Source organism: Lycium barbarum, chromosome 6, assembly GCF_019175385.1.
Source record: "Lycium barbarum isolate Lr01 chromosome 6, ASM1917538v2, whole genome shotgun sequence".
NCBI lineage: Eukaryota > Viridiplantae > Streptophyta > Magnoliopsida > Solanales > Solanaceae > Lycium > Lycium barbarum.
In genome coordinates, this window is record NC_083342.1 from 132117470 (window position 1) to 132131182 (window position 13713).

Consider the following 13713-nt stretch of genomic DNA (forward strand, 5'->3'; position numbering starts at 1 on the left):
CGTGCCGTGGAGGAGTGGGGGTGAGCTGACTTCCATGTGCTTTGGATCTGATGCATCAAGAATTTTTGAAATAGAGATGAAGAGAAAAGAGGGAATGTTGTAAATATAATATAATCCACATTGGATCAAAGAAGAAGAAGGTTGGTTCTCGTTGTGAACAGTGATAATGAAACTGATTACAATGCTCAATCCACTAGGGACGCACTTTTATATGATCTTTTCTAGACTCTAAAATGGATTTCAGTGCTGCTGGTGTAATTAGTAGCAGACAAAAGAATAGGAGTTGGGACCATACATAGTTGTGCTAGCTAGTGGAGCGAGTATAGTAAATATTTCAGTTTTTCTTTTTTGCTGTTCGGCTGCAGTAACTGCTGTCACAGTTGCCCAGACTCCACCCTACAATATAAAGTACAATGTGGTCTATTTTCTAGTGGAATAATCAGAATAATGCGTCACTCTCCCGATCCCAGAAAAGTGTCGAGGTCAAGATAATTCTTTTTTTATAAGAATATTAAAACATAATTTTGTAAGGATTTGATTCAATGAAATTTTCATGTCAGTAGACCGAGAAAAGTAATAAAGTCTAACGATTTTTATACTCTTTAGTAAAATTAGAGCCTGTTTAAGAAATTGTAATTAATGGGAAAATTATCTAACTGCTTAATTAATAAAATTATATAGTACTCTATCTTTTAAGATTGGAAATAATGCATTCTTAGTTCTTCCCTCTAATGCATTCTTAACTCTTTCCTCTTTTGGTTGCTCTTATACCCTAGAACTTGACACCAATGCCATCTCCTCCTTGAGCGAAGGCCCACTCTCTATCCTTTGTGATGAACAATCAATATTAGACTATAATATTAAACCCCAATGTGTGGTTAACAAGTGATGCATGATCCATCAAATAGATAATTTCCTGAAGTCTAAAATAAGGGCAACGAATTAAAATCGTACAATTAATTGCATCTTAATTCTTATCAGTTATGTCAATATATTGCAGATGCTAATATCATTTACCAGCCCAAGTCCAAGATGACTTCATATCTAAAGTAGTACACATTCTGTTTGTGGATTATGAAAGAGGCAGCCTCTCAGCAAATAGGATATCATCTGCAATTACTTAACTGAATGCCAGAGCGATTATACAAATTGTCTTGCACATCTCCTTAATTGCTGACTAGCTTTTGTTCATTGTAAATAATTCCTCCCTCCTAATTTTACTAGGAGTATTAGTGAGATAATTTATAATTATATAGATCTCTACAGTTTATTTTAGATCTGTCAAGAATAAAAATAAAATTGATCCAGATCAGTTTCAGAGAAACTGTGAAGAAGAAGAAAAGGGAAAAAGGGTCATAACTTCAACAAAGGAGCCCAAGTATATCAAACGAATTGGACCAGGCCCAAGTCAATTGCAGCCTTCTCAATAATTTATCATTTGGCCCAAAATAGATGTAAGACACACAGCCCAAATCATATTCCAGATTAGAGACAGCTGTATACAAAGGATATACATATTCCAGATCAGAGACAGCAGTATGGAGGAACAAAAAGATTCTCCTAGTTATTCTACAAGCATGCAACATTGTATGGAGGAAGTATGGAGAAATAATATTTGGTTGCATAGTGTTCTGTGCAAAAGACAATAGGAGTTAGACAAATTTGTATAGATTTTATATTTATTTTATAGCATAATACACTTGTATATATAGGAGCTCTTCTTCAATGGAAAATAACAGAAAAATTTCTCCCATTTATTTGTCTTCACCATTTTCTTTCATGGTATCAAAGCAAGGTTAAAATTCCTCTCTAAAATACATCAGTTCTTCACTAAATACACCAATCTATCCAAAAAAAAAAAAAAAAATCACTTCACTCAATCATTTACAATGGCAGAAAATGCAGTTGCTGTTAATACACCAGCAGCAGTAGTAACAGCTGCAAATCAAACCACAATCGACTCAAATCATCCTTATTTTCTCCACTCTTCGGATGCTCCTGGAATGGCTCTTGTTAACACTCCTTTTGATGGAAGGGGATATCAGGGATGGAAAAGAACCATACTCATTGCATTATCAGCAAAGAACAAATTGGGGTTTATCTCAGGTGCTCATGTTGCTCCAGATTCAAAAGAAGCAGACTACCAACCATGGAGCAGGTGTAATGACATGGTGACTTCCTGGCTCCTCAATTCTTTGTCCAAAGACATAGCAGACAGTGTAATCTACTCCAGTTCTGCTAAAGAACTGTGGACGAGCCTAGAACATAGGTTTGGACAATCTAATGGGGCTAAACTTTTCCACCTGCAAAAGCAATTGAGTGGTTTATGTCAAGGAACACTCAATATTGCAGGTTACTTTACCAGACTCAAGAGGTTGTGGGATGAACTGGAATCATTAAATATCAGTGTGAAATGTGAATGTGTGTGTATTTGTGAAGGAAAGGCAAAACTGCAGAAATCACTAGAAGATGAGAAGCTTATCCAATTTCTCATGGGACTAAATGATGTGTACTCTCAAGCAAGAGGAACCATTCTAACGATGAATCCTCTTCCTAACATCAATGTTGCATATTCTCTGCTTTTGCAAGATGAGAACCAGAGAGAGGTGTACGTAAACCCCTCTATTCCATCTGATTCTGCATCATTCATGGTAAACAGCCCCGCACAAAACTTTCACAAAAACCCAAGACCACCATCAAGGCTTAATGCAAATCAGAGGAATTTGGGAGCACCACAAAGAACTGGGAACAATTTTCAAAGAAACATGAACTTTCATTCTAAGGGAAAGAAATCTAAATATAACCCTAATGTGACTTGCTCATACTGTAAGAAGATAGGACACACTGTTGATGATTGCTACAGGCTAATAGGATTTCCTGATGACTTTCAATTTACTAAGAACATAAAGGGAAATGCAGCAGTAGCAGGAGAAGAAGTTGAGAGGATGAACAACCAAAACATGGAGATGAACTGTTTCAATCAACATCTCAGCAAGGAACAACATTCACAGGTGATGCAAATGATCAAACAGGCAAAACTTTCAGAGTCAACATCAGGAGGAAATTCAGAAATCAATGCAAACTCTGTTGCTGGTACTATAACTAAGTATTTTGGTACTTCTTTCTCAGTTTTCAATTCTAGCTCCTGGATCATTGATTCAGGAGCATCTGAGCATATGTGCTTTGATGATAAGGCTTTTCTAACTATGACACTCCTAGACAAACCTTTAAGTATTAACCTGCCTAACTCCCATCAAATTACTGTCACTCACATTGGTCAAGTCACTATTCTTCCTAATCTTACCTTGAGAAATGTTCTTCATGTTCCCAGTTTTAGATACAATCTACTTTCAGTTCACAGATTTTGCTATCAATTTACTTGCACACTCTTATTTACTTCTATTGGGTGTATGTTGCAGGGCCCTTTAATGAAGAGGCCGCAAGTTTTTGGTGAAGTCAAAGAAAGTTTATACCTACTCCAGCCTACCAGTGTCAAGAATAGTTTATTGTCTAATGAGGGTGTTTCTTTATCCTATTTAGGTAGTCATAGCAGTAATGTTTCTACTGTTTCTGTTTCTGTTCCAGCTTCACTTTCTATCCCTAATTGTGCCAATGCTATTTCCAATGTAAAGCTTTGGCACATCAGACTTGGACATATGCCATTTTCATCAATGAAGAACATTAGTTTTATCTCTACTCCTTCAAACTCTGATTGCTTTTGTGATGTCTGTCCCTTAGCTAGGCAAACAAAGCTTCCTTTTCATAACAGTGACATTTCCACTAAATCTGTGTTTCATTTAATCCACATAGATACCTGGGGGCCATATAAAGTTACCACTCACAACAATTACAAGTACTTTCTTACAATTGTGGATGATTTTAGTAGAGCCACATGGACATTTTTGCTAAGCACCAAGGGTAATTCTTTCACAGTACTAGAATGCTTTCTTAAAATGGTTGAAAGACAATTCCATACTAAAGTTAAAGTGATCAGGTCTGATAATGCCCTTGAATTAGGAAGTAGCAATGCTGCTTCTACTTTTCTCAATTCACAAGGTATTGTACATCAAACTTCTTGTGTTGCCACCCCACAACAAAATGGGGTGGTTGAAAGAAAGCACAGGCATTTACTTGAGATAGCAAGAGCATTGTTATTTCAATCAAAGGTTCCTATTGAATATTGGGGAGAATGTATTTTAACTGCTACTTTCTTGATTAACAGAATGCCATCAAAGGTATTAAAAGGAAAAACTCCTTATCAGGTTCTTTTTGGGAAAAAGCCTACATATCAATTTCTTAGATGTTTTGGGTGTTTGTGTTATGCATCTACTCTATCTCAAAATAGAGGAAAATTCGAACCAAGAGCTAAATGTTGTGTTTTCCTAGGCTATCCTAGCAATCAAAAGGGATACAAATTACTTGACTTGGCAACCAAAAAGACTCTTGTGTCCAGAAATGTGCATTTTTATGAACATATTTTTCCATTTTCAGATCCTTCATTCACTCAAACTACCATTTTCCCTAGTCCTACACTTACAAGTTCTCATACTTTCCCCTTCTCTAATATCCCTAATCAAGCAAACGTACCAAATAATTCCAATGAGAAAACCATACAAAATGAAACTATCACTACACCATTATCACCTACAACTTCATCACCATCTACAACTCAGTCCTCAAATCATCCTTCAACTTCATCATCCACTTCACCTACTATCATATTAGACCATACTAATTCACCTTCACTACCTCAAACCATCTCACCTTCCATTCCTACTTCTACACCTCCTGTTCTCCCTACCAGAATTTCCACTAGAGAAAACAAAGGAACTTTGCCTTCTTATCTACTTGATTATTACTGCAATAACATTTCAATGTGTGATATTACTAATTGTATGTCTCAACCCATTCCTGTTCCCACCATATCTAGTACTGCTTTATCAGTCCCAAATCAACATTTTCTTCATTCTATCTCCAATATCAAAGAACCTAATAGTTATTACGAAGCTTCTACACATCCTGGTTGGAAAAAGGCAATGGAAGTTGAACTTAAGGCATTACAGGATAATCAAACTTGGGAATTGGTCAATCTACCCCAAGGAAGGAAAGCTTTACCTTGTAAATGGGTTTACAAGGTAAAACAGAATTCTGATGGTACTATTGAAAGGTTAAAGGCAAGACTTGTTATTAGAGGGGATATTCAAAAGGAGGGCATTGACTATAATGAGACGTTTTCCCCAGTAGTCAAGATGACCACAATCAGGTGTCTCATTGCTATTGCAGTCAAAAAGGGATGGGAAATTTCACAATTTGATGTTAACAATGCATTCTTGCATGGGGATTTGCAAGAAGAGGTGTATATGAAATTTCCTCCTGGTTTAATTCCTACTTCTACTGATCTTGTTTGCAAACTGAAAAGGTCCTTATATGGTTTAAAGCAGGCCTCAAGGCAATAGTATGCTAGGCTAGCAGGGGCTCTCAAGTTTAAAGGTTTCATTTCATCACTTAATGACTATTCCCTATTTTATAAGTCATCAGGGGAATATACTACTATAGTAGGAGTTTATGTGGATGATATTCTCATCACAGGAAATCACTCAACGGAAATCAACAACCTCAAAGGATTTCTACATTCAGAATTTCAAATCAAGGACCTTGGCCCTTTACACTATTTTCTAGGCATGGAAATCATCAGAGAAACACAAGGTGTTATAGTTTATCAAAGGAAATATACCTTGGATCTGTTGAGTGAGTTTGATGTGTCACATATGCCTCATGTTTCTTGTCCCCTGGATCCTTCATCTAAATTATCTGCAAAATCAGGGAATTTGCTATCAGATCCTACTGTTTATAGACATATAGTAGGAAAACTTAACTACCTCACTCACACTCGACCAGATTTATCATTTGCAGTTCTTACCCTTAGTCAATATATGCAAACACCATGTGTGGATCACTTTTATGCAGCTTTAAGAGTCCTCAGCTACTTGCGAAATGACCCAGGTCAAGGTATCTTCATGACATCTCATCCCTCATTTCATCTTCAAGCTTTTTGCGATGCTGATTGGGCTTCATGTCGCGAATCTCGAAAATCAGTGAGTGGGTTCTTCATCAATCTAGGCGGATCTCCCATTTCCTGGAAATCCAAGAAACAAGACTCCATTTCTTTGTCATCTGCTGAATCGGAGTACCGGTCGATGCGACGACTTGTGACTGAGTTGACTTGGCTTACTAGACTACTGAGCGATCTCTCAGTTCCACCTAAACTTCCCATACCAATTCATTCCGACAGTCAAGCAGCTATACATATAGCTCGAAATCCCGTGTTTCATGAGAGGACGAAACACGTGGAACTTGACTGCCATTTCGTCCGGCAACAATACCTTTCCGGTCTCATTTCTTTGACTTTTGTTCCTTCAAAGGACCAGCTGGCCGATCTCTTTACAAAATCACTTTCTGGCCCAAGTCACCATCTCATCCTTAGCAAGTTGGGTGTTTCTTCGTCTCCCTCCAACTTGAGGGGGGATGTCAAGAATAAAAATAAAATTGATCCAGATCAGTTTCAGAGAAACTGTGAAGAAGAAGAAAAGGGAAAAAGGGTCATAACTTCAACAAAGGAGCCCAAGTATATCAAACGAATTGGACCAGGCCCAAGTCAATTGCAGCCTTCTCAATAATTTATCATTTGGCCCAAAATAGATGTAAGACACACAGCCCAAATCATATTCCAGATTAGAGACAGCTGTATACAAAGGATATACATATTCCAGATCAGAGACAGCAGTATGGAGGAACAAAAAGATTCTCCTAGTTATTCTACAAGCATGCAACATTGTATGGAGGAAGTATGGAGAAATAATATTTGGTTGCATAGTGTTCTGTGCAAAGACAATAGGAGTTAGACAAATTTGTATAGATTTTATATTTATTTTATAGCATAATACACTTGTATATATAGGAGCTCTTCTTCAATGGAAAATAACAGAAAAATTTCTCCCATTTATTTGTCTTCGCCATTTTCTTTCAAGATCCAACATTTCAAAAATCATTTTGTTTTCTTAAATTCGGTGCCGGTTGAACACCATCAAACGAATTGAGTCAAAGGAATAGTAAAAATATGGCATTTCCATCATACCTGCTAATGAAGAAGGGAGTGAAGAATTAGGAAATTAAAATTGTCAAAAGACTCCAACTAAAAAATTACTCTCTCCGACCCAATTTATGTGATATACTTTCCTTTTAATCTGTCTAAAAAAAATCTTATATTTAGAAATAATCTAACTTAAAATTTTCCACAACTACAAAAATATCCATGACTTATCTTAGACCAACAACAACATACTCAATGAAATCCACAATGTGAGGTCTGAAAGGGTAAAGTGTACGCAGACCTTGAAAGGTAGGAGACTATTTCTGAAAGACCTTCGGCTCAAGAGAAAACTGAGGTAAAAGGTCAGATAAAGACAATCAGTAACTAACGAAAGCGAAAAGGCCATGATAAAGAAGTTTGAAAAAAAAAGAGCAGTAATTACCATAAATAAATAAGATAATCGAAGTACAAGAAATTGCGACTACTAATACGAAAGGAACTTGTTTTAAACCACAAATTTCAATTTTTTTTTTTCTTAAACTCCAAACCTAGTAAAATTATAGAAGGGTGGACGTAAATTATTAAGAATGTGTGACGGAACAAAATTGGATATGGAATGGAGACACATGAATTGGTATAAATTCAAATGAAGATTTTACAGTATAAGGAAAAAGAAAACCTGTTCCTGCACAAGGGATATGCTCAATTCGATACCTTGTTATTTTTCTTAAATTAATTTACAACCAAAGTGTGGTCGCCTCGCTGACCCTTCGTTTTTTTCAACCACGTTTTCAGGGGGAAACATATCCAAATCCAAATACGAGTACCTACTCGCCACGTCAGCAGATGATACGCTCAACTAAGCAAATACGACGCCGTTGGGGCCTTTTTCTAATAGTGGCGGAGGATAATCATAATAAACGCGTGCTTACAAGCTGAGGTGGCACATCCATCACACCAACTTACACCCACGCACATTCTACCCTTCATCTCTCTACTTACCAATTCACAGATTAAAGTTCAATTTCATTATACGGACAGGATTTAATTATCGGAGTTTCTGTTATGTCAATCGACGGTGGTGGAAGATTTTACTGGGATCGAAATGAGAGTAATTCGGGTGAAATAGTCAAAGGAATAGTGATAATCTTTGCTTGGGTTTCAATTAAGGAAACTGAATTGAAGAATTATGTTAATCTTTATGCTTCTCTTGGCTGGAATTCGCTTATATGCCTTGCCGATTTCGCCACCCTGTAAGCTCAATTCAACTCTTTTGTTTTCGGGTTGAGCGAATTTTGACTCCATTTTTCTGCAGCTTAATTAGGAGTTTATTTAATTAGTTGAATTGGTTTAACGCAAACCTATTATGGACTATGTAATTGGTTGTGATATTTAGTATTGAAATTGGTATTAGTAGCCATATATTTGTTATGTTAAATTGGACCAAGTGCTCGTATTTAAGTATTGAAAAGTTGGTCTGTATTCACTCAGAGGTAAGGTGTTTAAGTTCTGATGGTTTTGTAGTGAGTTCACATTAATTAGTAATCTTCCTGATACAGAGAACATTTGGCACATTTTGTATTTTTCTATTCGTCTTTCGTTTAGATTATCATTTAGCTTAATTTAGATTTGATATTACAATTGTGGTAGTGCAAGGGATCATGCTGGAGTTTTAAGGGGCCCTGGGAATTCCTTCTTTTTTTTTTTTTTTTGATGACATGGGAACCCGCAGCCGCTACCCTTCGGGTGCGCACAGGGTAAACCCAGCTCTTGTGCAATAGCTCGCAAACCACAGAGGAGAGATAACCCGCACTAGGCAAGCTCCGTGCGACGAGCTCGACCCAGAAGGCAAATCCCCTGCTGTTGTAGGCAGGGGGTTTCGAACCTGAGACCTCTATTATGAAAGTCCCATGCTCAACCAACTGAGCCACCCTTGCGGGTAACTGGGAATTCCTTTTGTTGGTAAACGTAGTGGATGGCAATCACATTACACCTTTTCCCAAAATAGGAATTAGAGAGCTCGGTGATGTACATGCACAAATTAATCTTTTGCAACTTTCTTCAGATGAGAGCTTAGGTTCTTTAGGAAACAGGTATAATTGTGTCTTGCCATTATAACTTCACCTAAGATTACTAAGGGTTTGAAACTCCGAAAGTTGAGATGCACTTGATCTTGGACAGCTAAAGACTGATTTCTGAATGCCAGCTAAGGATTATCTTGCTTTTTATGTGATTGAAGGAGACAATAGAGAAACCCTGGGTCAGGGCATGGGCATGGTGGAGATGTTATGTGATTCCCGTGTGGCAGCAGTAGGATTTTAATATACTAGTATGAGGCACTGTGTGTATTTGGTAGTGATGGAAAACGTTAACAATTGAAGCTTCATACAACAACATGCCCAGTGAAAATGTGGTGCATCTCTGTTCTTGATGCTTTCATAGCCATTGACACCACTCTGATTCTGATCATATGTTGAATTCTTTTCGTTTTCCTATCTTGCAAATATATCATGATCTGGAGTTTGTCCCTTGTTTTCATGCTGCATCATTAAGTGGGTAGTTCAAAAGTTTGAGTCAGTGAATAATCTATGCAGATACATACCTGAGAAGGCTACATCTCTGGCATATTCTCTTCTAAGGGAGCTCGTCGAGGTCAGTTTTTTTTACCTTTGCTTTTGCTGATGTTAGTATACTTTGTTCTATAGGATTTTGCTGACTGTACGAAACAGAATCTGTTGATGGGGTAGCAACCACATATCTGAAAAATTGTGAAGAGAAATTGGATGAGAGCTAAAAGACATGCAGTTAATTAAGAGTTTGATTTATGAAACCCCATTTGTGAAATGCACAACGAAGATGGGGTTATGTTGATATAGTCATAACTTGCATTAGATTAGTAATTTCTTGGCCCAAATTTCCTATTTTCGTGTCCTAATATTCTTATTTTTGAACTACGTAGGAACTAAGATGTCGCCCTTGTCCAGTTGTTGTTGCAGCTATATCTGGTGGTTCTAAGGCCTGCATGTATAAGTTTTTTCAGGTATAGTGACTTCGACAATCACTCACAAGACTTTTTGACGTACACGGTTTCACTTTTGTTTGAATGCATTTTTATTTACGCGTGTTTACCTCCCCTATGCCACCTTGTTGAGGTCTCTCTTGGGTCCAACCGGCAAATCATGTTGACCTAAGGATAAAGTTCTTGGTCTTCTGTTAATGGAAAGCAACGTGTTTAATACTTTCCACTTGATGCAGATTGTTAAAGGGAGATCCGAAGCTCAAGTTAATCTGGTATGCATTTCTTTGAATGTGCTGTGAACTTGGGATACATAAATTGCTACGTATCCAGAGATCCATATTTTCCCCTGTGATGAATTATTGATAGCATATAACTGTTTATTGGATCCTTCATTCTCTTTTGCAGGAGGACAGCCAATTGGTCATTAACTGCATCTCAGGTCAAATTTATGATTCTTGTCCTGTTGATTTCACTGCAGACTTTGGAACACAATTTGCTGTGCCTCCCACAATTCTAAAGTTCCCCGGCTCCATAAAGCTACTGTCTTTGGTTGCGAAAGGTTTTACTTCTGGATTAGATGCCTTATTCATTACTAGGTTTGGATCCCAGCGTTCTGAATATTGGCGAACTCTTTACTCCTCACTTGTAAGTTTCAAGCCAGAAGTCATTTATGAGTTTCTAATATGTTATCCTCCTAGCTGAGTTATCCTGCTTTGCTGCAGAGTTTTGGGGCCCCTTTTCTCATTTTGTGCTCAGAAAATGATGATATTGCTCCATATCAATCTGTATGTAAATTTGCTCACGGCTTGCAAGACATGGGGGCAGATGTCAAAATGATAATGTGGAAAAGTTCCTGTCATGTAGGTCAGTTGATATTATACCAGTTTCTTGCTTTATTCTTTTCTTGTCATATCCTTAGGGTGTTTCAGCATTTTTGTTCTTTGGACAAACTGTGTCCTGCATCTAGCACTTGTATCCCCTTTGGTTTTCTCCTGGTCCTTGTCGATATACCATTGGTTCCAATTTTCTCTGCATCCATATTTTGAAAGTGTGCATCAGACATTTTTATTTTCATCTTGCAGGTCTGTACGAGAGTGATCCAATCCAGTACAGCATTGCTATAGATCAACTACTTGCTCATGCAGTTTCAGTTTTCATTAGCAGAATTAAGAAACTAGGAGAGAGGAACGGCTTCGATGATATGCATGATGAGATATCTCACTTGATTTGTGACCTCCAAAATGCAGCAGCTGACTCCAACGGAAGTTTTCAAAGAGTTGCAGGGGGTCCGCATGATCACTTTTTCTTGCCAAGTTCATCCGAGCATCAAAATGTTAGTGATTCGGGCTCTTCCTCTGAGGAAAGAAAAGATCCGTCTATTTGGCCAAATCCCAGTTTAAGTGCACACACTGTGCTTGGCCAAATTCTTTTTGATGCTTGTGTTCCGAAGAATATTGAAGGTTGGGATTTTAAGTATACTTCTTCCTTAAAAGGCCAACCATTTTCCTCAGCACCTAAGCATTCACCATTAAATGCCATGAAATACTTCCGCCGTTCACGGTTATGAGACTATTTCTTGTGGAACTCACTTTGGCTTTTCGAATTTCTTCGAAGATGCACTATATGATTAATATCAAAATTTTACCTCTTATGGTGTAAAAAGTTTAAGATGAAATATTGGGGGTCAATTTTCAAGGTGCAACTAACTAGATGATCTGATTTGACTGAGCTGCCTGCATGAAGTGTACCGGCTGAATGGGTAACATATCCTGTACAGGCTGAATGAGTAACATATCTCCTATCTTGATGGGATAGGCAGACATGATGTGGTGTGCATGAGAGCTGTTAATACGTGTGGTTTGGAAAACAACATGTACCATTTGATTGGTTGGGAAGCTTTTGAGCCACTTGCTTCAGGGGATATGTTGGTAATATCATGTACATAAGGCACTTTTACTGGCTTCTGGGGATATGCTGATACTACACGGGAGCCTTTGCAAGTCGTGATGTTTTATATTGTACATAACATGTACATAATGTATCTATCCTGCCGGAGACTCATTAGCATATGAGATAAATCCTGTAGAACTTCGCTGTATAATTATGAACCTGGATCAGCTATGTACTCTGGCTGTGTATATATCTTGAAATTTTGCAGTTTTCAAGTACTCTGTTATAGGTTGGGAAACCCTTCCCCTCTTTTCAATTAGTTGGTGACTTGTGGAAGGTGCAAAATGATAATACCAATTGAACGTGTTGCTGTTACCTTACATCTTTTGATGGATGGCAGCAGCTGCGTACAGCCTATTAAGCTTCCGTCTCAAGTATGTAAAGAATCGCCAAGGCATCTACTGCTGTGGCACTTGGCGGGGTCGATGAGAAGATGACTATTGGTGCGGATTCAACTTTGGCGATCATTTTCCTTTCCCTTTTTTCACATCCTCTTATGTAATTTAAAAGATATGCAGAATCTTTATCCACACGGTATGATCAGATTTCTAAGGTCTTCAGGCTTCGCGGAGCGTAGATGATTTTTTTCAATTTACTAGATTTTAGTGGATAGAGTTGATATCCATGCTAGTGAGAGCTAACAGTTATCTCGTGAAACTGTTGAGGTAGGCAAACTGATCATGACACCACAATTATTAATTTTTTTTATCAGATTACTTATTGAGAAGAACCTACTTCTTCTTTTAAGCATAGAAATTGCTCTGTTTCACTCTTTGAAATAAGCGTCACAGTTTCCACGTCTTTTTAGATCTGAAAAAAAGCGCCAAGTTAAAAGGTCTGTTATTGCTAGGAGTGTACAAAGTAAATCGATAAATCGCATCAAATCGATAAATCGAGTCAAACCGAGAAAAAAACCCGATTATTGGTTTGGTTTGACTTGGTTTGGTGTTGGACAAAAAAATCCGACCATAATTGGTTTGGTTTGGTTTTAACTAAAAAAAGTCAAATCGAACCAAACCAACCCGACATTACATGTATTCAATTTTTAAAATATTTTATACATAAAAATATTTATTTGTAAAGTAATTTATAAATATTTCTTAAATGTTTTCGTAATTTTTTATCTATTATCATATTATTCAAGCTTGAACTTAGAATTTTGAATGTCAATAAGTTTTATATCCTATGGATGTTAGTAACTCAAATAAAGTCCAAATCAAAACCAATTCAACACTAATCCTAACAAAAGAAATTCAATTTACCACTAGAAATGACAATAATGTTGGATATCTATTCTTTAGTTTTGCATAATTGATTTAGAGAGTAAAAATACATAACTTAAGTTTTTTTTCTTTGTCATATAATCAATACTTATTTTAGCATGACTTAGTATTTTTAGATTATGGTCATTTTCTTTTATGGCTTGTTAATTAGCAATATTTATTTTAACCGATTATATTAGCTTTTGTTGAATATTTTAATACAATGTCATCACTCTTCTCACATTTTGTGTTATTTTCTTAAGAATCAACTTAATTATATAATTGTATCTTATTAGGACTAGAGAAATATTTAAAGTAAAAATTATATGTTTTGTATCAAGACTATTCCGAAAAAAAACCCGAAACAACTGAACAATTCGAGAAAACCCGAG

At 36.9% G+C, this 13713-nt stretch overlaps 1 protein-coding gene across 1 annotated transcript; it reads left to right on the forward strand.

Annotated features, from left to right (window-relative positions):
* The first annotated feature begins 7982 nt into the window (after window positions 1–7982).
* LOC132599080 (uncharacterized) lies at window positions 7983–12630 on the forward strand. The gene is made up of 7 exons (XM_060312306.1): window positions 7983–8343; window positions 9685–9742; window positions 10050–10130; window positions 10346–10381; window positions 10515–10754; window positions 10832–10973; window positions 11192–12630. Exons 1-7 carry the CDS (start codon window positions 8156–8158, stop codon window positions 11674–11676), a joined length of 1230 nt encoding a protein of 409 aa, XP_060168289.1. The 5' UTR covers window positions 7983–8155; the 3' UTR covers window positions 11677–12630.
* Window positions 12631–13713: the final 1083 nt, after the last annotated feature.